Below are 23,071 nucleotides of genomic sequence, written 5' to 3' on the forward strand. Positions count from 1 at the left end.
GGGCCGCAATCGATAAGGGTCCGTCCCCATATCGCCCCCGGAATCCGAGTATCAAGCTTGTCTCCTACTCCAACTTATCCAGGTGTTCTAATCGCGTGAGAACAACCTGCTTGCTTGTCTCTTGAATCTCGCCTGCGAGAAATACTTCGTCCAGGATAGCGTAGACCTATAAATCCGGCACACGTGGTCAGTATCACGTCTCCTGCAACTCCGATCCCACGCCAGCCCCGGTTCATGCCGAGCAGTGCATGTCCATCGATTTGCACGCACCTTGTAGAAATTGAAGACCAAATCCAACTCGCACACATTGCCAAAGAATTGGTCCAGCACTTCGACGAAGAAATGGATTGCTTCGAGATAGGCTAGTTCGTTGTCATTCGCGTCGACGCAGACGCAAAAGAACAAGCCAGCATATCTTCGGTAGACGACCTTAGTACTCCGACGGAACTCAACAAAGTTGGACTGGTATTTCTGATCTCGGGGAGCGACGAGGCGATGGACCTATACGGTTGTCGGTGGTTAGTTGGATGGGGAACCTCGGAGCAAGTGCGGGTTACGGGTGGTATTGCATGGACGAACCTCGCCTTTCAGTTTGACTTTCTCTTCATCCTGTAAGCCAATGTCAGCTCAAAGACCCAATTCTGTATTGACGGATGAGTTCTGGCAACACTCACACTGTAAGGTGAGTACCATTTCGCCAGGCGCGTTTTCCCCCTATACCGTCATTAGCGTCTGGAATCGAAAATGACCGAGGCGGACAGCCACTCACTGGCGATTCTGAACCAGGATAAATGAGAGGACCATTGCGATAGAAGGCCAGGATATTACCTGGTCAGCATTTATGAAACCACTCGGGGAGTGTTGCGACAAGCTTTGGGTGGTCTCCGCTGCTCCCGTTATCGAAGCTCCCCTCCGATATTGCCCGGATTCACCGCCTATATCGGATTATATAGAGATGCAGGTGAAATGGAAGCGTATATTGGAGAATTGTAGGAAATTATTCTACTAAATCTTCAAGCAATCTTGGTTCCCATAAGACATCCAATACATCAACTGAACTAGTATAACAATATTTGCAAAACATAAGAGTATCAACAGACATAAAGCGTAGAATTCGTTAGAAGCTCCCCATCTCCCCATCACAGCTCGGTGTAACTGTAACAACGAGGCAACGAGTGACACTGCGTAGTGACGGAACAAATTGACCTGATTTGCCATGTTCCATATCAACTAGCCACAGTTCTCACCCCGAGCTCATCCGATTCCAGAACCTCGTCAGGCGAGTCTAGAAATAAACCATTAGCAACCATGTAGCTGTAGCAGTGAGACTGGGAGGAAGTCCCCCCCCCCCCAAAAAAAGGAAGCAGAAGGCAATAAACCAGAAAATGAAAGAAATAAACAACATACCGTATAGCTCTGCGGACTAGTTGGCTCTGTAAAACTATCCCCCTTCTGGCCCTGAGCCTGACTCTGCCGCTGAGTCTGGCACTCCTCCTCAGACTCCTCCTCAGACTCATAATCCTCTTCGTACTCAGAATCAGGATACCACCGTTCAGGATCCCCATTGTAAACAAGATACCATCCAATCTTCTCACCAGGGGCTAGTCGATCGCGCAATTCCTCCAGCGCCGCGGTCTGGTCATCCGTCAACCCAGATCCCTGTTCAACACAATCTTCAATATTCTCTCCGCCACAACCACCACTCCCATCCTCTGGAATCTCCAGGACCCGCGTTGAGATATACGCATGGTCCTGACTGACAGTGCCACTTGTCTCGTCGGCGGGGTCATACTGCTCGATAAACGACAGCTCCGGCAGCCGAGTCACGAGGTCCGCTTGTGTTTTGTGGAAGGATTCTGCGAGGAGCTCGGTCGTCAGCGGCTGCTGGATGTATTCCGCTGCTGCTTCTTCCAGGTTGTGGAGTACGATGTATACGCGGATCCCCGTGAACCCAGCGCGGGGCCAGCGGAAGCCGTGGAGCATATAGACCGGCATAGTAGTTAGCCTTTTTTTGTTTTTCTTTTGGGCCTTTTTCGGAGTTCGGGGGAAACTGTCGCAGTGTCTAGCGACCACTAGCTTGAGAGGACGGTCGGATTTGCAGGGGATTCGGAGTTCATATTATGTCTGTGTCATGGCTCGTGTGGTTTTTCGGGACGGGTGGTGTATCGAGTACGATTGGGTTTGGCGGGTCCCGTGCGTAGTTCCAACGGGGGTTTCGATTTGCACTGCGTTAATATGTCTCCAATATAGGATGGAACTCGATAGTAGGGTAATATATAATCAGCCTGTTTCATTAGATTTTAGCTGGTAGCTGGAAACCCGCAGGGCTGGAGAAACGGTCGTGCCTTGCCGCTATCACGTGTCATAAACTATGCAGTTCGTTGGCCATGTAGATTTGCTACAGTACAGGTTCTTAGCTTCTACTACACTCAATTAAAACATTGACATGGATTCTTTAAGGCGGAAGCTATTGAGAAAGAATTAAAAAAAGAAATGTGTTCATTCCAGTGTAACATTATCTCGGATTCGTTTGCTTCAACGTTGAAAGTACGGAGTCTCCAACTTCGGAGTTCCGCACTGAACATGATCTATCATATTCGGGGAACCACCTGGTCTAATTTAGAACCCGCTATTTCACAGGTAGCCATCGTTTAAAATGAGGAGATATGATGCATTATGCGGGGCCAGAGCCAAGACATTCGACCTAGCTAAGCCCTGTCCAAGCCACCGGGAAGGAAACCGACATGAAAAATGGCTAAAATCAAGACGCTGAGTACTGAGTTCTGGATAATGAGATACTGAGCTTCCCAATTATGGTCTCCTCTTCAAATCCGCAAATCTTCGCGTCAGTTCATCCAGCTCGGGTATCCCACCGTTGTTGCTCTTGCTCTTAGATGCAGTGTCCTCCTTTGGGACAGCAGCGGCTTTTGCCCCTGTACCGGGAAGCTTGACTCTGGGATGGGGATTGTCCGTCCTGGGAGCTGGCGGCGCAACGCTAACAGGACTTCGGCCCGAAGCGAGTCCACGTGGAGGCGTAGCTTTGGTCAATTCACTGGCATCTGAGGCACGTCTCGCTTCAGAGGGGTTCGGCCTCGATCCTGAGTCTCCTTGCTGCTTGCCAGGAGTTTGCGGCAATTGGGGTTCCTCTGCATCACCATCATCGTTATCACCAAGATCATCCACAAATTCCGGCGCACTTCCCAGCTCTTCTTCGGCTCCATGCCATTCAACGCCGTATGCGTTCGCAATTTCTCGAAGGTAACTCTCCACAAGTTCATGACCTGGTGGACGCACACGCAATCCCTTGACAAGCCGATCCGGAACCTTGACAGTATCGACCTTATTATCTTGCGCTAGAGTCATAAACTCCTTGCCGTATCGCTCGCCCAGCATAGTACGAAGCATAGTGAATTCGCGCACCTCATGGGGAAAGCGATGCCATGCATAGAAGACCACCGTAGCAGCCTCATCGATTGCAGTGTCCATGTAGGGATTATCTTCATCCGCAAGCCCATCACCGGAGTCATCCGCCGCACCAGATGCTGTAATGGGCGCAGCCCGCTCAGCCTCCTTCTTTTGCGCTCCTCCTCCCAGCCAAGAGAACCCGAATCGCGAGCCAGTGCTTTCCCCAGCACCCTTGACACCCGCAGTGGTTGATACTGTAGCACCAGCTTGTTCCTGGGTGCGCTTCTTGAGCAATTCCTTGGCGCGAAGTCTAGCACGGGTCCCCTGGTCGCTGAAGGCCATCTGATCCAACACATTTGCGCGCGCCAGCAGCAGCTCACAGTAGAGCTCGACCATCTCCATTACCTCCACTGCGATATCTGTTGCGATGACATTTTCGACTCGGATGCGCGCTGATGCATCGCGGCCTTCACTGAGTAGCTGGGAGAGTTCGCGGCGTTGGACGACCGAGGAGGCTGTGTCTTTCTTTTGTAGGAGGCGGAGACGGGGGATAAGGAGGCGGAGGTTAGAAACTAGTCTAGTCTTTGATTCCACTGTGTTAGTTTGGTTTCTGTATCAGACGCGCATGGGAGTTGCAGGGCAGGCAGGCGTCATATAGGCAGTGCGGGGTAGGCTTAAGAGCTCTAGGTAACGAAGTTTTGGGGGAAGTGCTCCGATCATGGATTGCGTATAGCAAAGGAATATCAGTCAAAGAAGAGAAGGTCATTATGGCTTACCGTTTGAGCCGAGGGAGGCATTTTGGCGTGAGAAGTTGTTAGAAGAGAAGATGTGGGGGGTGGGGGAAATGGAAGCCGGGGCCGAGAAACCTTGGGGTCGATCACTTTATGGGTTTACCCTCTGTTTTCTCACTTTTGAAACTTGAAGAAATTCCACAAAAATCAAACAATGGAATGATGGCATGATAGCATGGTAGCATGGTAGCATGCTAATTAGGCATTTGGAGTGTGTTCGGTGTTCTCGGAGTTCGGGGTGTTCTGGGTGCCCGTGTCATAGCTTTGATATCAGCTTCTTGCTTCCTGAGTTTCTGCTGCTCCAACGTGTCGGCAATAGTCTGTTGGAAATCTTTGGTGTAGAGGAGCCATTTGTTGATCTCCTTTGTCTGTTTGTTGTATCGGGCTGTGATCTCATCTAACAATAAATTGAACTCATTCGAGGTCGTGTTGACGCTCTCGACGCATTCTAAATCTCATCAGATCGGAAGTACTCAAAATGTAGACAATGCATTACCCTGAATACGGTCTTCCTCCATAGTGAATAAGCTTCAAGTGCTAAATGATGTGGTGAATGAGATTGGATGGAGAGATAGGAAAAGCAGATGAGGAGAACAGATGGCTACCTAGATTGGAGAGACTAGACAAACAGAGGTCCTAGGTTTAGTTTATCGTAATTCTATTTACTTTGTTTATGACAGTGAGACAGTGGCCTTGACTACATCACTAATATACTATGTCTTCGCTGTTTTCATTTCTCATACTTCCCTGTTTTGGACCTGCATTCTGTGATAACCTTGGCTTCATGATATTTGACACATGAGATCTTGGATATAATCCTAGAGATCTATGCTTTGTCTTTTTTTAATATACCTAAAACCCTGCCAATAGATGCTTTGCCACCGTTTTTAAGCTTACGGGGACTTCCGTTTTAGGAAGTTAACGGGAGTGGGTCTCCAGAGTACTTCCAACGAAGATATAAAGACCCTCTCGATCTCAGTTCTCTTTTCTCATTCAAAAATATTCTAATAAGCAAAATGGCCTTACCCAACCACCCTTCCACCAAGGCGCTGCATGCAGACGATACCTTAAATCAAGTAGCCGACGTCGCACCCCCAATCCATCTCTCTACAATCTTCCGATACCCCAATGATCCAGATCAACTCATCCCATCCGAAGATCCGGTAGTACGTCTCAAACAAATACACAAATATTCACGTTCCCAACTAACAGGCCCATCTAGGATGAATTCAACGGCAAGAACTATGTCTATTCCCGCGAATTCGCCCCCAATGCAACTCGCTTTGAAGCAGTGCTCTCATCCCTAATAGGCGGCCACGCAGTGAGCTACTCAACAGGTCTAGCCGCCCTACACGCTGCTCTCACACTGCTCAACCCGCGCCACATCTCCGTCGGCGAGGGTTACCACGGCAGCCACGAAGTCATCGCGGTAGTATCACGTATGTCCGGGCTACAGAAACACGCTCTCGACTGTCCCGCCGAAAATCTAGGTCCCGGCGATGTCATCCTACTAGAGACACCCGTCAACCCGCTGGGGACGGCATTCAGCATCGAAGAATATGCACGCAAGGCTCACTCGCGCGGCGCATTCCTCATTGTCGATAGTACGTTTGCGCCGCCTGGCTTGCAAGATCCGTTCCTGTGGGGCGCGGATATCGTCATGCATTCCGGATCCAAGTATTTCGGTGGACATAGCGATTTGCTTTGCGGAGTGATTGCTACGAAACGCGCTGATTGGACGAAGCAGTTGTTTGAGGATAGGATCGCGCTTGGGAGTGTGATGGGGAATATGGAGAGTTGGCTTGGGATCCGGAGTTTGCGAACGCTGGAGGTCCGGGTTCAGCGGGCGAGCCAGAATTCGGCGAAGTTGATTTCTTGGCTTCATGGTGCTATGCAAGCCTCGTCTCCTGCTAGCGGTAGTGAGGAGATGGTTGTTCAGTCGGTTGTACAGAAGATTCACCATGCTAGTTTGCAGGATGAGCCGTGGTTGCAGAAGCAGATGCCTAATGGGTTCGGACCTGTCTTCTCTATTGTCCTACACAGTGAGCAGTTTGCGAAGGTTTTGCCGACTAGACTTCACTTCTTCCAGCATGCTACTAGTCTCGGCGGGGTTGAGTCTTTGATTGAGTGGCGGGCCTTGTCGGATTCCAGAATTGACCGGAAACTGCTGAGAGTTAGCGTTGGGCTGGAGAACTGGGAGGATCTGAAGGATGATTTGCTGCTGGCATTCAAGTCGCTTTTGGGATGAAGCTAAGTTAATCTTACGTCTGTGCGAGATGATATGAAAGATTCTGGTTATATTCAACGTATGTTATATTAGAAGACAGTCACGACCCAAACGACCAATATCAAATATCCACCGCGATGGAGTCTCCAACTCTTCCTCCCGGTCCCAATAATCTTTCAAGATCTTCGCTGCATTTATAACATTCAAACAGTTCGTAGCAGTCCAGAACTTCTCTAAGGATACAACCAAAAAGTCCTTCTGGGCCTGAGACCGACACTCCAAGCCGGCCACGAAGATAGCCCACAGAACACATTTGAAGAGCGACTCGTCATCTTTCAAAATATCAATCAGACCCAACAGCTCGGAAACCAAATCATCCTGCACAGTGGTTGCTTCTGTGAGTGCATCAAGAATGCGTCTCCCATATAGCAAAGCCCCGATTTTGAATACCTGTGATAATGTGCAGAGATTATTGATTTCGTCCGAGGAAGACTGCCTCGAGTGTTGAAGACTCGAAGCCCAGGTGTAAGCGTCAAAGTTTTGGATGAGTTCCATCATCGCAGTAGTATCTTGTATGTGTGTTTGGAGAGCGGCACCGTCCGGCAGGTGTCCTGCGATGGCGTCCCTTTCGTTGGAAAGAAATTGTATCGCCGACAACAGGAACTCTGGACATCCAAGGAAAGATTGTTCAATTTCTTCGTGTGGTTTCCTCTCTGCTTGGTCGTCAAATATGAATTTTGACAGCAGCTTCGGTCGCAAAAATGTTGCTCCCAATGTTTCAATTCTATTTTGAAATCGGTCAGTCTCTCGCGTGGCTTTATAGCATCCATTAGGCTTAGTATAACTCACAAATGAATCTGGCTGGAGATAAACCCCCAGATCTGCTGGACAGTCTGGCCAGGTCCATTATTAACTCCAGCTTGCGCCTCCAGCAGCGGGCGGTGCAATGTAATCAATCTCTTAGCACCCTCAAGATGGAAATTCCAACCTTCACTTCCGGATTCGAGGAGATCCAGGAAGATAAAAAGAAATATGCTAGCGACTGTTGTGTTGCTTGTTTCTGTTTTTCCGTCGCCAAGTACCCTTGAGAGAGCTTCCATAGCTTGATGCTTGAACAGTAGCGCATCGCGATTGGCGTTAACGAGACCAGCGGATGTCGGAGCTTGAATTTGATGAAACGACTGGCCCGTATTGGCATGGTGCCGCGCCGCGAGAGCAAGTATACCCTTTTGTAAGACCGGATCATTCAATCCAAAGGATATCAAACTCCGAAATGGATTTCTGGGGCTGTCGTATACAATGAACAATTTGCATATGCGTTCGTTATCTCATTGCGATGTCAGCAATTAATAAACTGGTAGTAAAGCTTTTCACACGGGTCTTACAGTAGTCTATATAATATTTCGAGGTTTGATCCAGGTTTGACATGGACGGGTCTTGCAGGGTAACTGGAAGAGTTCCGCTGCCTGCAGAAGCTTGGACCAGCGCGCGAGACGACTTCTTCGGTTTTGATAGAGCGGACTTGGTATTTTTAGACGTGTGCACAGGAGTGTCACCTGCCATACCCTCATATGAATGGCCTTGCATCTTTCCACGAATGGCCACGCCCTTGACCCACCTCAGAGGTCTTTTGTCGAAGCATTCCATGCCGGCCTTCTCGCACTTGACGCATGGCGGTCCGGACTGGTCGCATTGAATGCGGCGGTTGCGACATGTCCAGCATGGACCGCATACTGTCTCCATTTGGATATGGCATAGGGAATGTGGAATGTGGCGGAGAAAGGTATAGGATTCGCGGTCCACTCCAGAGCTCGAAGATTTGCTGACTGAGCAGACCGGGTATAGCCGCCCACGGCAATTTATGGCCATCACGATAATACGCATTGAAACTTGGTCTTTTAATTCAACTTCACGAATTTTTCTCATACTCTGTGTCTGTTATTTAAAAATACAAGAGACGACATAGAAAAAGTGACAAAAAATGACCTTTCGTATGCCAAAAGGGTATTCCAAGGTTAAAGGTGATTATAGACACCACTAACAGGCTGGTCGGCCCTCAAAAGTGGTTACATCTTCTTATCATGCCTATATATATTTTTTCTATCTCTTCAATTCTTAATTAAATCTATGTATATAATATGACTTTAATATATATATATATCCCTTTTAATTGATAATCTAGACAGCTTCAAGGCTCATATTGCCCTATATGGTAGTAGACCGTTGAATCTAACTCTACTAGTTCGGAACAATATATCCACAAGACTACCAGACCAGAAGCTTAATCGGATATGTTGTACAGCCCTAAGCGGAAGCAGAGCCATTGCTACGACACTCAATTTGACCTATGGATAGGAGTCCAGCAAAGCTGATTAGAAAGATACACCATTGAAGGCCTTACAAAAGAGGAAAATATAGATGTGGCTGGCGGAGGTATTTACACCACACCATAGACGCCCAGCGACAGTGGGACTCTCAAAGTCACATTCGACGAGTCTCACCAAGATTAGTAACGGAGAGACCGACCTATCTGAGACATGTAAGACCCAAAGAAATAGACTTGCAGCAACCCACCAGTCCTCGAATTGCTGTAGCCAATGCGGGCCCGACGGCCTAGGGAGAGGCACCAGGCACCGTCGAACCAATCAAGCATGACACGCAGTAAAATCGAACCAAAGAAAGCGAGGATAAGCCACTACAGCACACGATGTCTCCAATTTGGGGGCCGAAGAGCGGTCCGTGAGAAGTAAGAAGAGAGAAGCTTACTGTCCGGTCAAAATTTGGTGTACAGATTTAGAACATTAGTCCATTTGGTCAACTTAGTCCCATTCTAACTGGTCGACCCACTAGTCATTGAGCCACGCTGATTGGTCTGCTCGGTTCCTGACATCATTGGCGTGGGACTCTGTTGTCGCTATTCCTATTTAGGAAGAATATCACAACTGTAGGGTTGATTTTAGCAATCTCTTCGCGTTTCAGTGTTGCTTAGCCGTAGACGTGAGAGATTAGCGTGCTGGGTATGCTTTATTTATATAGCTGCGAGAGTTCGCCCACTAAGTGTAGTCTACTGTTTCCTATCCCTATAAACCAACTCCTCCCTGCAAGAATTACTTCGAATCAACATTTACATACACCAACAAAGAAGAATCTGACATTGATACCTTCTTCTGGCTACAGTGAGTGCATATCTAACCCCATAATATGCCCCCTATTTCCAAAAAAAAAAAAACAACTAACGAGACCTTTTCTCTTCTACAGCCTCTTCAACCCACAATGCCTACCATCCCACCCACAATAGAGATGACAATCACACAAACATCCACAATAAATAAGGCTACAAGCTTGCTCAAGCGCAGCGGTCTGAGCAACCCGGACAAATACTCCCTCTACATTTTCCTCATCATCGCCGGATGCATTGTAGGAGGACTCATCGGGTTCAGTATATACACTATGTACCACGGCCTTGACGAAACAGGTTATGTGAAGGACGTGCCATACGAGCAACGAAAATACATGCGCGAGACCAGGCAGCGGTATTTGAACATGTTGGCTCTTGAGGCGAGGAGACCTGATATGATTGTTCCTATCAGGGAAGTGGATGCTTGAATTGGTTGGGATTGGCGTTTGGGATGGAAATATGTCTGCATGTGGATTGAGGACAAGGACCTTTTCGGTCTCTAGTTAGGTATCAGCATTTTGATTTGATGTACATAATATATGAGTAACTGGTAATGATGATGCATCTACATGGCGTATCATATATCGAGAAAAAAGGTCAATTTCAATGTTTGCTTATATTCAATTTACCAAGTATTTCAAGGACAGTGTGGTGCTTGATCCGAAGCATCAAAGCCAGGACGAATGGTGAGAGAGTGCTCTGTATAATCAGATCTTAAAAGACCTTAGTAGTAAGGATTGACGAATTAAAGAAGAAACACTATTTTCCCAACGTCCAAATAAAAAAGACCCGGTTGGTTTCAGCAACCAGCCATCATATGTAACCAAAAACAAACCCCCTGCGTACCAGAATCAATAAAAAGGGAAAAGAGCAATGCTGGGGAGCAAAGGGATATAAAAGTCATGAAGCAGAGCGAAAAAAAAGTCCAACGTTGAGCGTCGTCAAGAAAGAGCATCCAAGGGATGAGAAGAATCATGAAAAGGAGGATTATGTAGAAGAAGAATTAAAAAAAAAATGTGAAAGAATCAAAACAATATTAGGTGCCCGCGGGGTTTCGATTAGATTGATTACCGCGGGCAAATATAGTGCAGAAAGGATGCCCCAAGATGGTGTCTGTACACACCCCGTACATATATGCAATATTGTACGGTCAATATAGCTGGATCAGTCGGAGCTGATTTAGATGTTCACGACCATGGCGGCAATGGCGCCAAAGGCCAGGGTCAGCATAGAGACGGTGGCACTGGTAGCACCGCCAGTGGCGGAAGATGTGGACGCAGCGGCAGCGGCAGCAGTCGTCTTGGAGGCCGCTTGGATATCAGCAGAACCGGTCAGAACGTGCGGCTGGTAGGTATAGCTTAGTGTCGGACTCGACTTGGGCAGGCGAGTGCTGGGGCTAGTGATGCTCGACACGGAATTCGTGGTTGAAGTGGGGCTAGCAGTAGAGGTAGAGCTAGAGGTGGAGCTAGAGGTGGAGCTAGAGGTAGAAGTGGGAGTGGGAGTCGAGGTTGAAGTCGACGAAGGAGTAGATGTGGAGGTGGAGGTGGGGGTCTCGGTAGTGCTGGTGCTGGTGCTGGTTGGGGTAGGAGTGGGGGTCGAGGTGGAGGTGCTAGTGCTAGTGCTGGAGCTGGAGGTGCTAGTGGAGGTAGGAGTGCTGGTGGAAACCTCGATGGTCTCAGACGAGGTGCTGCCGTTACTCTCCTTCTCGAAGACGATAATGTGCGCGGTTTCACCCTTGGGGATGGTCACGACGCAGCCGGTGGCGCCACCAGCGCCAGTGAAGGGCTTACCGACCATCTCGTTGACATTGTTGACAGCAGGGTCGATCTTGCAAGGCAGGCCGTGGCAGCCGTCGCCCTCACACTCAATCTCGACACCGAAGTCAGGCATAACATTGCGGAAGGGTGTGGCGGGTTCCAGGTAGATAGGGTTCCAGCCAATCTTCAGGAAGGTGTTGCCATCGCTGTCGGTGTTGGCACCGGCGGTGTACGGGGACCAGTTACCGACAGGGTTCTTGGAGGTACCCCAGACACAGCCTTCCTCCGCACTAACACCAGGGGCGTTAATGTAGTACTGGGCAGCAGTGGAGCACCAGTAGGACATGCCGGGCACGGCCAGATCAGCCAGCGAATCAACCATGGTGGGGATAAGCATGGCCTCGTTTCCGGGTAGCACAGTCTGGCAGAAAGAGACAGACTTTCCGGCCTTGTTGTGGGCCTTGAGAACACCAGTGGCCGACTCACAGTAGTCACGGTTGGGGAAGGGTTTCTGGATTTTGCCGTCATCGTCACAGTACAGACCACCTCTCATGGACATAGGGTAAGAGTAGGAAGTCGCCTTGGGATCCCACTGCATAGACACCTGACCGGGAGGGCAAGCGTAAGGGCAGTAGTTACCAGGTTCGCAGGGCTGGTCGGGGCTCATAGCCCAACCGGCGTTTTTCTCATTGGGGGTGATCTCAACCAGGCCAGCGTCGGAGGGGAACTCGCACTTCCCACTCCTCTTTCCCAAAGCCACATGGCTATGGGTCTGGCCATGGCTATGTTTGGCAGCTTCAGCGCTCGCAATGAGGGCGACAAGCGCGGCTGCGCGGAAGGATGTAATCTGGAACTTCATTGTGTCAGGGGGGGAAGAATTGGCAAATTGATAAATATCAATGAACGAATGAATATATGAAGCGAATGGCTAAGTCAAACGAGTGACAAAAAGATACGGCCGATGGCCAAGGACAGACACAGTGCTCACAGAGAATGAAGGTCAAGACGAGAGAAAGGAAAGAGACGGGGAAAAGCCCCAAGAAAAGGGACACGGCCACTAGTGAGCAGGATCCTGGCTCAGGTCCACGAGTGTGCTAGGCTAGAAAAGCGTTAGATCTGGGATGATCTGCGCACAATTCCAGCACAGAGCAGACTTCAGGAGCAGTTCCAACTTTCATGGACGGCTCGTCCGTGATTGCCCATAATTTCCATAATTGCTGCCCCGAAACAGGGATTATGGGAGTAGCCTTGGACCCCCAAAAACTGTGCCCCTGAAGCAAACCCCACTAGTGGACAGCCACATGGAACCACTAGACACTTAGTGTCAGGGGCAATGATAGTCTGCAGCCAATGATGAGCGCCATTACCCCGATAGTTCCTGCTTAGCAGGGGGGTGCAAGGCCAATAAGTTGAGAGATATGGTTCTGTGGAGTTATATCCCGAACTCTTTCAACGGCGAAAAAGCAAATTGTAATTTCACAAATGAGACAGAAAGGTGGAGAGTGGAGGAAGGAGGAACGCGTTGCTCGGCGCAACCTTTGGCAACCTTGATCTTATCACATGATATCTCAACCCTCTAACCTTTGAACTTGCAACTTTCCATTGCAATAAATTTTGTGAAAATAAATCAAGTAAACCCAGAATGCATCGTACGTTGTACATACATCAAAAGGAGAGAACTCCACCGAAGTACATGAATGGGGAAACCAGGCTAATAGTCCCAAGTGGAATACATTTTTCCTGTAACCTGGTAGCACGTCAATCCCAATCAAACCCACCATACTACCTACCACACTGTTCCGGTCTGGACCTGTTAATCATTAGTGGGCTCTCGACTGGTTTTTTTTTTTTTTTTTTTTTTTTTTGAGAGGCACGGAATCACATGGCCAAGATATCCGAAGCCTTAGAACGTGTTATCCCGACTGTCAATGTGCCTCTTGGTGTCTTGGTGTCTTAGGTTAAACCTTAGCCGAGGAGAATATGGGGTTTTTTGATGGCATAGCAAGGGATCAACAGGATCACCACTGTGATCACTTTGATCACGTACTCTATCGGATGCTATGCACAAGACGCGCCAGACTTGCGCAAATTGTAATAAATAGTAGGAATGTCAATGCAAGAAGCATGGTGCTGATTTAATACGTGATGCAGGTGTCGAATATCGGTATATACGATGGTTTGAGCCAGTCATATCAGATTATTCAAGCTTTCCGGCTTACATCGTCAGGGATAAACACTATATAAGTACTCCTCTTTATTATGCTTCTTCGGACTTTGATTTGTGATGAGCTATTTGTCGGGATATTCCAGCAGCCCTAACGGTAGCGATCCTTGCATCAGCCGATCACATACCGCTGCAACTGGTGCTAGGACTGGAAATCAAGAAAGGCAATGCATCACGCACGATGAACAGGAAGTCTCTTTTGAGTTTGCTGCAAGGACTGTTGATGTTCCTCGCATGGTGAGTATCCACCCAGCCGATTACTTAGCTTTCGCGGGGCCCCAGTGCATCTGACAATATATGACAGGTCGCATTGGCACGGTCACACCCTTATACTGTAAACTCAAATCCTGAATTAAGCCTTATAGGTCTGCGGTTGGACCAGGGAAGATAGGGTTGCACTTTGGGGTTCAATGTAATATGCAGAATCTACTCGGCCTTGCTCACCAGTTAAAGTCATCTAGGAAACTTGGTGGCATTACATCGCCCTCTAAATTTGCTCTGTAGATTCTGCATCGTGTTGGACAGAGCTTCATTCTTGCCCCGAAGTTATTTTGGTTTGTATTTTCAGATATGCATCATGACTTTTCGTTATAGAGCTGTATCATCAGACATCAAATATTCACAAATGAAGCTACTCGTCGTGCTGGGCTTCGAGATTCTTCCACCCAGCGAAAGCCGGGGCATCGTGGCGGTCTCTCCATCCCCAAGCAATGCAATAATGCCGTGCAAGTAACTGCCACTCCTCCATCTCATCGAGCATCTCCAGCCCAGCAACTCTTTCTTTCTCATCCTCATTAACCCACCGTTTCCAAATAAACTCAATATCAGCCGCAGCCTGACCATCCCCAAAGCCCTGATCTTGGAAGCGGCCTCTTTGCGCCTCAAGCGACGCATACGTAGGTAGAGTCTTGAGTTGAATGCCCCGCGCCGCAAGGTTCGACACCATCGTACGACCAAAGGCATCATTCGGTCGAATAGGCTCATAAAGAATCAACCCGAGCGGAGCAACATTCGGCTGCGCCGCCTGCAATATGTCTCCAGGCCCAGATACTGGATTCCCATGACCAAAAAGGCGCTGCGTGAAGAACGCAACCACCTGTTCCGCTTCGATGGGCGATAGGTAGACCAAACAGCACTCAGAGATCAGCAGAGTCGGCAATCCCGTCTCCACGCCTGGCAGTGCTCCGGCAGGGTCACTGCAGGTCGACAGCGACCGCAGATCAACCGGGTGGACATGGTACGAGGGCGAATGGAACGCGTCCCCGGCCTCCGACACGGTAACTCGAGTATCCTTTTCCGACGAAACCTCCGATGAGTTAATCCCAAGCGCGCTCTGCAGTACAGGCGCCGATCTGATCGCGCGGATCTTTTCTGCCGTGTTGACAGCGAAATCGAGCTCGTGGTAAACGAAATCCGGGGTTTGGCGTGATGAGAGAAGCCGGAAGATGCGCGTGTCAGACCCAGCGCCTAGAGATATGATTTGTTTCTTGTGTGTATTTTCTGCTGAGTTCGGGCCGAGGAAACGCGCCACGAGCTGGTCGATGGCTGTCGTGCGGGCGTAGGTTCCTGGTGCGCGGGGAGATGTCTCGGTCAGCCATAGGCTTTTTTGACATTGGGGATAGCATGGTTTGAGAGACCTGGCTCACCTCTGTTGATAATTGGCAATCTCCGCGTCGCTGACCCGACAGGTGTCAATGCCGCTGCGTATGCATCCTCTAGATATCCTAGCTCGACGGCACTGAGGCGGGACACGCTTGCGTCATTGTCCGTGCCTTGAACAATGCGGTCTTTTCCAGAAGGGAGCCCAGGGAGTCCAGTTTCTTCTGTGCGACCTATGCCACGGCCTCGGCCTCGGCCTCGTCGTAGAGTGTTTAGGTTGGGAATGTGAGAGGCCATGGGGAATGGAGGAAGCTTGGAGCTTGGGCTTCCGTGGTGGGGTAGCTATCTGCCCAGGACATGAATATCGCCAATGAATTCCACGATTTCTTCATGCTCTCTAAATTTTAGTATAATATTTCCAAGCCAGTTTCACAATTGTATATCTTTGCCAAATTAATCTGCGTCCTCGCTCTATTTCTTGTTTGATCGACTCAGTGACTATAACCCTAATCTTCGTCATTAAAGATCATACTTATAAACCTAGAATGCTTGTGTTCAACAGCGAAGACAATTGCAGAAAGGATATATATTAAATGTCTCAAGCTCAACATTTGCCACAAAAATCCGGCTCTTTAATGTCAATACCACCAAGTTACCACAGTGCCACGCCTTTTCAACCCTCCCAAGGACAATATCCCTGCCGATATACGTAATAGTAGAGCTGGTACCAGATCTACACTTAAGCCAACTTACTCTTGGCAAAGGCAATAGCCTTTGTGCCATACTCAGCTCCGTAGCCTTGGTGTGTCGCGCCGTTATTGCCATTGCAGCAGTACGGGTCCGTAGAGTCGCAATATGATTGAATCTTCCTAGCCGATGGGCAAGAGAAGCCAGAAGGCCGTGCGTCAAACTATATCTCGAGCATTAGATCCAAAGCTCCCAAGTTTAGGGGTGAATAGGGAGTCCATACGCCCCCAGCAGCACAAGTTCCAACATCATATGACAGCCCTGCCACATACAGCGGATCACCCATGAAGATAGCTGCCTTGACCATGTTCACAGCAGACGTCGACAGCTGGACTGCAGTGTTTGTGTAGCCTTGGTTTGGGACGCCGCCGCCGCACAAGGCTGCGTCCATAATTTCACCACCCTGGAGCATCGTAAGAAGTTGGTCTTTTGTTTTGAATGACTGAGGGGATATAGCTCACCTGGGAATATCCGACCAGAACAAGCTTAGTCGATGGACACTGTGTGTTATAGGAGTTCACAGCCGATGCGACAGCTGCGATGCCCTGGGCAACTGAGCTTGAGTAGCTCACGCTGCCGCATGACGATTGTCCACCGCATGCAGGGTATCTAATGGCCTCGGCTGTAGAGCCTGAGTACGCACTGAGGAGGCCATTGACGACCGTGCTGGATGAGCCGTATCCTGGGGATACAGAGGTCTCGCGTGCACCAAAGATGTGGACGCCCGGGCAGTCGATACGTTTCTCAATGTCAACCTCAACCGGGACAGCGAGGGCACTGCCGGCAAGGAGGGAGAATTTCAAGATGTTTGAGATCATGGTGTCGATGGATATCGATCAAAATTGGGACAAGCTAGTTTTTGTCTTGAATATGCTCTTCTTTGATGTTTCGGACTGCGAAGATCACAGTTGCTTTATGTGGATTGGAATGTCCCCTCGGCAATTGGAGTCAGAAGACCATGGCATTTTGCAATTTCTAAGGTTGTCCCTTTCGACCGGGCGGGGCTTTTGCCTAATCGTCATTTGAGTATGAAACATTCTGTGTTGTGACAGGATCGCCAGTTTCAACCGTGAAGAAATGGAACAAGAACCCACAATTAGGCTGAATCAACCGGTGTATAGGCTTGCGCAGGGCTAGAGTAGCTTAAACGTGACAGCCCATTGGATATGGGGTAGGAAATGTGACCCTCCTGCATATACCTTGCGGTAGTTCTCCGCGTTATTATAGGCAATAAAATCGTCAGATCTTTCTGGGGTACAGCGTTCCTCGCTCTAACTGGTTTAGGACGAGCTATGATTCTTCACGTACATTTTGGCAAAAAGGGTATATCCATTCTCAGGGCTATAGGCAGATATAGAGACCTAATTGTAATGTTGTGATTACCCAGAGATGGTCTCAGCATAGACATCGGAGATAGTCGGGTCAACTTCCCAATCAGGGATGGCTCGAAACGTACTTGTTTCATTGGTCTCAGCTATAGTACGGAGTATGCAGAGTGCTAAAGGTGGCCAGGCGGTTCTTTTATTCCTGATGGGGTCCTGGGATGCTTCTTTCGTGGCTACCGGACAGAACCCGAAGGCCCTGCCCTTTGTTTGTCATGTCATGTCTCTTTCTATGTACAAGTGAACTGAAACAAAGTTTCTAAACATAAACAAAGTTGTTTCGGCAAAGAGGACAGGTGCTCTGGTTGCTGCTCTTGAACCAGCGGAACAGACAGACCGAGTGGAAGGTGTTCTTGCAAGTGGCACACCGCTTGTTCGGTGTCTGCATGTCTGTTGAGATAACAGAGTAACAGATAGCACACTCGCTCTGGCCCTTCAAAGCACCTTGGACATTCCGTCGGAAGGCCAACAACCCGTCAACTAAGTTGCCGTTGGCAAACATAATCACACCCTGGATTGTCAGCAGCCAGCTCTTCCATTTCTTCTCGTCCACAAGCACGCGACTGCGACCGACAACCAACGCGGGTTGAAGCGGGTACGCGGGTGGGAGAGTGATAGAAATGGCAACTGGGGGCGACTCCTCATCGACTGGAATGCTAGCAATAATTTCGCCTGTCTTCGGGGAAATCTTCACCTCCAGTGCGCGCTCTTCGTTTGCATCCTGGGTGGCAATCCAGTCGCCCACGCTTTTCAGTGCATCTTCAACGACAAATGGGGAGATCTGGAAACAATATTAGCCATGGTTGCTGCTTTCAGAGGGCCGACCACCAAAGATCACTTACGTATCTCTCCGACCAAGTTTCCACCGGACCCTTGATGCGTTTCTTGGTGTCAATCCACCAATTCTTAGTCATGTTGGCAGAGTATCTCAGGCACAGGTAGTACAAATGCACCAGGAGCCATTGTGTCTCCTTTTCGGCACTCTCGGACTCATCTGGCTCAAATGATCGAATATCAAGTTTGGATGCATCGATCATCTGTCCGTGTGATTTTTGAAGGAAATCAAACGTGAATTCCAGCAGTGGGATGAGGATATTATTCTCTCTAATGCTTGATATGTAGTATTCTTGGACAGGAAGCGACTGAGCGGACCGTTAGCAAGCTTATCTTGAGTTGGTCGTGGAAGAATCAAACTTACAGCAGTTGAGAAATGGTCAAATACAACCTTCCAGCTGAGCAGGTACGCCCGCATACTGGTCCACATCTTGTCATCTCCGTAGGCAGCAGAGACCATTTTCATTGTCGGGGGTTCAAGCAATAGAGACACGAGCTCATCAGGAAGACTGACTGAAGTCTTTGATAAGGCGACCTCAAAAGATACCTTCTCCTGAGCAAGGGGAATATAGTGATGGAGAATGGTGTAAGCAGTTCGCTGAACTGCTCGACTATGCGCAGTCAGAAGGTGGAACGTTTCACTGACGTCCTCCAAGCTGTCAATGGGGATAGTGTTGATCAGGCGTCGTAACAAGTCAACAGCAACATCCCGAGGTTGATGGAATGTGGTTGAGGAATCTATATTTCGTTAGACATATCAATGATGAGAGAAACCTAAAGCGCTTACCAAACGTATCAATGGTGGAGGCCAGGGCATTGAAAAGACCGGCCTTTCGATCTGACCAAGCATCCTGGACGTCATCATTGCTGTCACTTTCCGAGATAGACTTCAATCGTGCGAAGAGTCTGAAAGATGACACTAGTAATGGTAGAGCCTCTTCGCCTCCATTTGTTTCCCGCAACACAGAGTTTAGAATGTCCATGCTTTCTTCCCAATGGGATCCATAAATTTCCCCGAGAGCTGGAAGAACAAGAGTCAAGGTTTGGATAACCTCTGATTTCAAACCAAGAGACATTGAGTCAGATTGGAGACATTGAATCAAGTTCTTGGTGAGGAAAACCAATCGCTGTGTCGGAATGGTGGAGACAACATCTTCTTCTCCGGAAAATAGGATATTCAACAGAGCCAGCTTCCGCAATCCTACGCACAGTTAGTATCGGTGTTATATTTGCTAATATGTTGCGAGACACTTACCAAGTTGGGAAGGATCCTGGGGCTTAAGTCCAGTGGAATCGGCGATTAGCTCATTGCAGATTCTGTTTCCAATGGGATTTGAATGTATGGAGCTTCTCAAAACTGCAAACCACGATGCCGAGCGGATGAGATTTGCTGTTCGGGCCTCTCTGCAGATCTTCGCAACGTCCTCTGATGATTTGGACCTTTGCAATGAATCCGCAACTGTCATTATCTTGACGAAGGCTTCGCCAACCCTATAGTCCAAGGGGGATGTACCCTTTAGTTCCTCTAGTCTGGTTTCCCAGAACTCGGCAAACAAAGAGGAAATGGTCTTCTCGGGTGCGAAGCTGACTGGTTCATGGTCACGAATCCAGTTACCGAGCACCTTTCGACCAGCGAAAACAATGTCCATGTACTCTTCTCGCTGATCAGCCAGCTCGAGACCTGAGATGCCATTGCAATTCTCAATACTCAAATCGTCATCTATAAGTTGAATTGCCAAGGGCAAGAAATGGAACAAAGTCTCTAGATCCTCCTGGTCTAGATGTCTCGATAACTTAGAAGTAGAGAGAATGCTGATGGTGAATATTGCGAGGCGGAATGCAGAAGAGCGATGGTCTGAATCGCGAGGAATAGTCGGCCATAAAGCCTTGAAGGAGTCAGATAATTCACGCTGGACCAAGTGAACAGCGCCTCCTAGGGGACTTGTTATAGCAATGGAAGAGCGAGGTGGAAGTTGGAGAAAGGATGTGAGAGATTCCTCCCATGAACGACGAGAAGGCAGAATATCCTTCACGGTACTAGTTGCGCCTTCAGCCGTAAGACCTGGCAGCAATTCCTCTGCGATAGCAAGAAGTGATTCAATCCTGAACCCACGTTAGCAGAATTCCTGCGAAATATGGTAGTAATGGAGTACTCACGACAATGATTCTTCATCCACATGACTGAATCCATGTTGGAGAATTTCGATGCCCGACTTGGCACTCGTATTGCCAACACCAGATTCTTTCAATGATTTCAGCAGCGCTTCTGCCAAGCTTGCTACCTCTTCAGATGGCGATTCTGTGAGGAAAAGTAGCTTTCCTGCTAACTTCGATCCAAGAGGTCCATTTTGGAACTCCCGAACTGAAGATGGTGCAGACTTTCCGATATGAGAAAGCCCATGCAAGGCATCAAAGACTTTATCATCTAAAGATAGCGCCTCGATCAAAGATAAGAATATCTGATCCATCAATTCGCCGTGTGATGTTTTGTTTTGAAGGACTGCAGTGATGATAGGCCAATGGGCATGGCTTCCTTGGCAAGCTTTGCCAAGAGCCCGCACAACAAGCGAGTTGAGCTTGTCTTTGTGCTTAGCATGGTTGAAATCGAGAGAAGAAAGTAAGCTTTGGAGTACATGCACATTGGACTGCTCTAGTTCCAGGGCCAAGGCTCGCTCAACAACGTTCTCAAAACTAGATGCAAATCCATCCCACTGGCGACATTCCAAGATGATTGAAATCAACCGATCAGCAGAAGGTGAAAGCAAAAGCTCCGGTGCATCGTTTTGCACAAAGTTTTGGAGGTCTTGTGACCTTTTGGCGACAGATGGCAGGCTGCGAACACACTCCACCACCGTGGCGGCCGCTCCATATGGTTTTCCATTACGGGTGCGCAGGACTTGGAGACAACCTTCAAGAAGAGAAGTGCCTGTTATTTCAAATACCTCCGATACTTGAGGCTGGACCTCGGTATCTGCGACCCGTGAGAGAACGGCAGACTTCAAATCCAAGAGGCGTTTGGCTTGGGCACATATTGAGTCTTGAGATTCACGGAAGTCCTTTGATTGTTCTGGAGATGATAGCTTCACAGCTTCTAGAAGTCCATCGGAAAGGAATGTACACAATGATTGCAACTCCTGACCTTGCTTAGTGGAAGCCAGAATGAAGACATAATCCACACAAGTTCCTTCGGCTAACTCGGCCGGAAGTGACCATTGTGTCAGCTCTGGGGCAATTTTCACATACTGCACCACCAAAGGAGACAGTCTCTTCCCGATGAATTCGGATTTTTGCTCCTGGGGGACCAATGTCGCAAGCCATGTTCCTATCTGAGTATAGGATTTCCATCCGATGGCAAGGTTTGAACGCGGTTCTTCTCTCGAGTTGAGGCCTTCTTGCAAAGCTTCCGTCAAGGCAATTGCGCTGGTAAAAGTAATTCCATGGTCAGCAGTGGCCTTGTCGGCGCCTGCTAGTACTTCTTGCGGGATGATTCGAAGCAATTGGTCTAGATTTAACCAAAAGTTACAGTGCCCACCCTGAGACCCTTTCTGCATGTACTGGCGCAGTCTCTTTGAGGCAGATGATTTTCCTGCGTAGTCATCTGTCCATATTTGAGGCCTCAGCGAAGATAATAAGAGGAGAGACTCTGACAATTCGGTAGCCGATCCGATTTGCTGGAGAGACAAGGATTTCCCAATGACGGCTGAACTGAGAGTCTTCCAATCAATCCATCCGGGCTCTCGGGAAACCGCAGATCGAAGCAGGATGTATATGGAGCGGCGAACATATGGATCGTCGTGGTAACAGAGAGCCCACAAATTCTTGCTAGCTAACAAGTTCTCGATTTCTGGTAGGTTCTTCTGCAAATCTTCATCGGGTGAATTGCCTACAGACAATGGATTGTTAGACAAGGAGTATTACAAGGTAGAAACGCTTAACATACCTAGTACACGGTTGAAAAGCAAAATTGCGGCTCCCGCAACACGGGCATATTTCCCCTCGGCGTCGTCTCTCTTCACTGTCCTTTCATCACTTAATGTCAAGACTGTCTGGTGAAGAATGACATCATCTACAAAGTCCAGAATGGAGCTTTGGTAGATCTTCCACACGTTGTTTCTTTTTTCTTCGGTTGTAAAGACTTTTGAGAATGATTCAAGGGCGGCACGTTGGACTGGTCGATCGTTGTCGTAGATTCCTGCGATCCATGCTCCGATGATCTTGGGTAAATTGGGCACGATCCGCTTCCCAACAAGACCGGAAATTGTACCTTGTATCAGATGGGCAGTTTGACGTACTCTCCGAGATAAATCAATCGAGATTCTAGGGTAAATTCTGACCTGGGAAAAAAACAATGTTATTACTTGGTATTTTTATATAGAAGCGATCTATACATACCCATGCATCTAGAAACCCATCGTCTAGGGTTTCTTTCGTCTCTTCCACTGTTAATATATGGTCACGAAGCTCCTCTAGAGCTTTCAATCGTGTAATGTCATCTTTCTTCAGTAAATTCTTGAATACGATAACTAGTTGTTGCTCCGCAATGCGGGAAAGATCTGGCGGTGCTGCAATGTATGTGAGAGCAGACGGCTCCTTTCCCTCGCTGGAGAGACCACCAGAGAATCCCCCGAATGACCCAAAGGCACTAGCAGCAGCGCGACTGCTGGAGGCCTGGGATTTGAACTTTTTGCTCATGTGGGGTATGAGGTCAGCGGGATAAGTAGTGGGGGAGGACCTCAAAATTGAGGGTTTGGAAAGGCTTCGGAGAGAGCAAGGGGGCTCTGGCTGTGAATTCTTGATTTGAATGTGATTTGAACGCTGTATCACTCTTCCATCGCGTGTGAGAAGGTGCAAGCACATTCAATATCGGATCTCCAAAAGATCCGCGGGACCAAGATAGCCATCACGTGAGTTTGTGTCATCGCTGTCC

General features: G+C 48.6%; 10 protein-coding genes across 10 annotated transcripts; 2 read left to right on the top strand and 8 right to left on the bottom strand.

Moving 5' to 3' along the window:
• Window positions 1-64: 64 nt before the first annotated feature.
• Window positions 65-804, bottom strand: N7537_000393 (AP-2 complex subunit sigma; the record flags this gene model as incomplete). The annotated part of the gene is made up of 5 exons (XM_056891451.1): window positions 65-166; window positions 271-501; window positions 580-609; window positions 675-714; window positions 770-804. 5 exons carry the CDS (start codon window positions 802-804, stop codon window positions 65-67), a joined length of 438 nt encoding a protein of 145 aa, XP_056756446.1.
• A 439-nt stretch (window positions 805-1,243) lies between these two features.
• On the bottom strand, window positions 1,244-1,995 carry N7537_000394 (uncharacterized protein; the record flags this gene model as incomplete). The annotated part of the gene is made up of 2 exons (XM_056891452.1): window positions 1,244-1,285; window positions 1,408-1,995. The coding sequence occupies 2 exons, from the start codon at window positions 1,993-1,995 to the stop codon at window positions 1,244-1,246; spliced, it is 630 nt and encodes a 209-aa protein (XP_056756447.1).
• An 816-nt stretch (window positions 1,996-2,811) lies between these two features.
• Window positions 2,812-4,202, bottom strand: N7537_000395 (IST1 family protein; the record flags this gene model as incomplete). The annotated part of the gene is made up of 2 exons (XM_056891453.1): window positions 2,812-3,987; window positions 4,182-4,202. The coding sequence occupies 2 exons, from the start codon at window positions 4,200-4,202 to the stop codon at window positions 2,812-2,814; spliced, it is 1,197 nt and encodes a 398-aa protein (XP_056756448.1).
• A 188-nt stretch (window positions 4,203-4,390) lies between these two features.
• N7537_000396 (uncharacterized protein) lies at window positions 4,391-4,714 on the bottom strand (the record flags this gene model as incomplete). Its single annotated transcript, XM_056891454.1, has 2 exons — window positions 4,391-4,644; window positions 4,693-4,714. The coding sequence occupies 2 exons, from the start codon at window positions 4,712-4,714 to the stop codon at window positions 4,391-4,393; spliced, it is 276 nt and encodes a 91-aa protein (XP_056756449.1).
• Window positions 4,715-5,212: 498 nt separating this feature from the next.
• N7537_000397 (putative transsulfuration enzyme family protein) lies at window positions 5,213-6,444 on the top strand (the record flags this gene model as incomplete). The annotated part of the gene is made up of 2 exons (XM_056891455.1): window positions 5,213-5,362; window positions 5,419-6,444. 2 exons carry the CDS (start codon window positions 5,213-5,215, stop codon window positions 6,442-6,444), a joined length of 1,176 nt encoding a protein of 391 aa, XP_056756450.1.
• Window positions 6,445-6,507: 63 nt separating this feature from the next.
• On the bottom strand, window positions 6,508-8,166 carry N7537_000398 (Zn(II)2Cys6 transcription factor; the record flags this gene model as incomplete). Its single annotated transcript, XM_056891456.1, has 3 exons — window positions 6,508-7,207; window positions 7,273-7,750; window positions 7,809-8,166. The coding sequence occupies 3 exons, from the start codon at window positions 8,164-8,166 to the stop codon at window positions 6,508-6,510; spliced, it is 1,536 nt and encodes a 511-aa protein (XP_056756451.1).
• A 1,530-nt stretch (window positions 8,167-9,696) lies between these two features.
• On the top strand, window positions 9,697-10,029 carry N7537_000399 (uncharacterized protein; the record flags this gene model as incomplete). The annotated part of the gene is made up of 1 exon (XM_056891457.1): window positions 9,697-10,029. The coding sequence occupies one exon, from the start codon at window positions 9,697-9,699 to the stop codon at window positions 10,027-10,029; it is 333 nt and encodes a 110-aa protein (XP_056756452.1).
• A 751-nt stretch (window positions 10,030-10,780) lies between these two features.
• N7537_000400 (SUN domain-containing protein) lies at window positions 10,781-12,217 on the bottom strand (the record flags this gene model as incomplete). Its single annotated transcript, XM_056891458.1, has 1 exon — window positions 10,781-12,217. The coding sequence occupies one exon, from the start codon at window positions 12,215-12,217 to the stop codon at window positions 10,781-10,783; it is 1,437 nt and encodes a 478-aa protein (XP_056756453.1).
• Window positions 12,218-14,213: 1,996 nt separating this feature from the next.
• On the bottom strand, window positions 14,214-16,746 carry ppm1 (protein C-terminal leucine carboxyl O-methyltransferase ppm1; the record flags this gene model as incomplete). Its single annotated transcript, XM_056891459.1, has 6 exons — window positions 14,214-15,183; window positions 15,264-15,523; window positions 15,838-15,878; window positions 15,935-16,091; window positions 16,152-16,331; window positions 16,390-16,746. 6 exons carry the CDS (start codon window positions 16,744-16,746, stop codon window positions 14,214-14,216), a joined length of 1,965 nt encoding a protein of 654 aa, XP_056756454.1.
• Window positions 16,747-17,569: 823 nt separating this feature from the next.
• On the bottom strand, window positions 17,570-22,836 carry N7537_000402 (ubiquitin-protein ligase RKR1; the record flags this gene model as incomplete). Its single annotated transcript, XM_056891460.1, has 8 exons — window positions 17,570-18,091; window positions 18,153-18,452; window positions 18,509-18,882; window positions 18,932-19,345; window positions 19,400-20,247; window positions 20,302-22,027; window positions 22,085-22,478; window positions 22,537-22,836. 8 exons carry the CDS (start codon window positions 22,834-22,836, stop codon window positions 17,570-17,572), a joined length of 4,878 nt encoding a protein of 1,625 aa, XP_056756455.1.
• Between the last annotated feature and the right edge of the window lie 235 nt (window positions 22,837-23,071).

Source organism: Penicillium hordei (genome assembly GCF_028827395.1).
Source record: "Penicillium hordei strain IBT 12815 chromosome Unknown utg000001l_segment0_segment0, whole genome shotgun sequence".
In the NCBI taxonomy this organism is placed as follows: domain Eukaryota; kingdom Fungi; phylum Ascomycota; class Eurotiomycetes; order Eurotiales; family Aspergillaceae; genus Penicillium; species Penicillium hordei.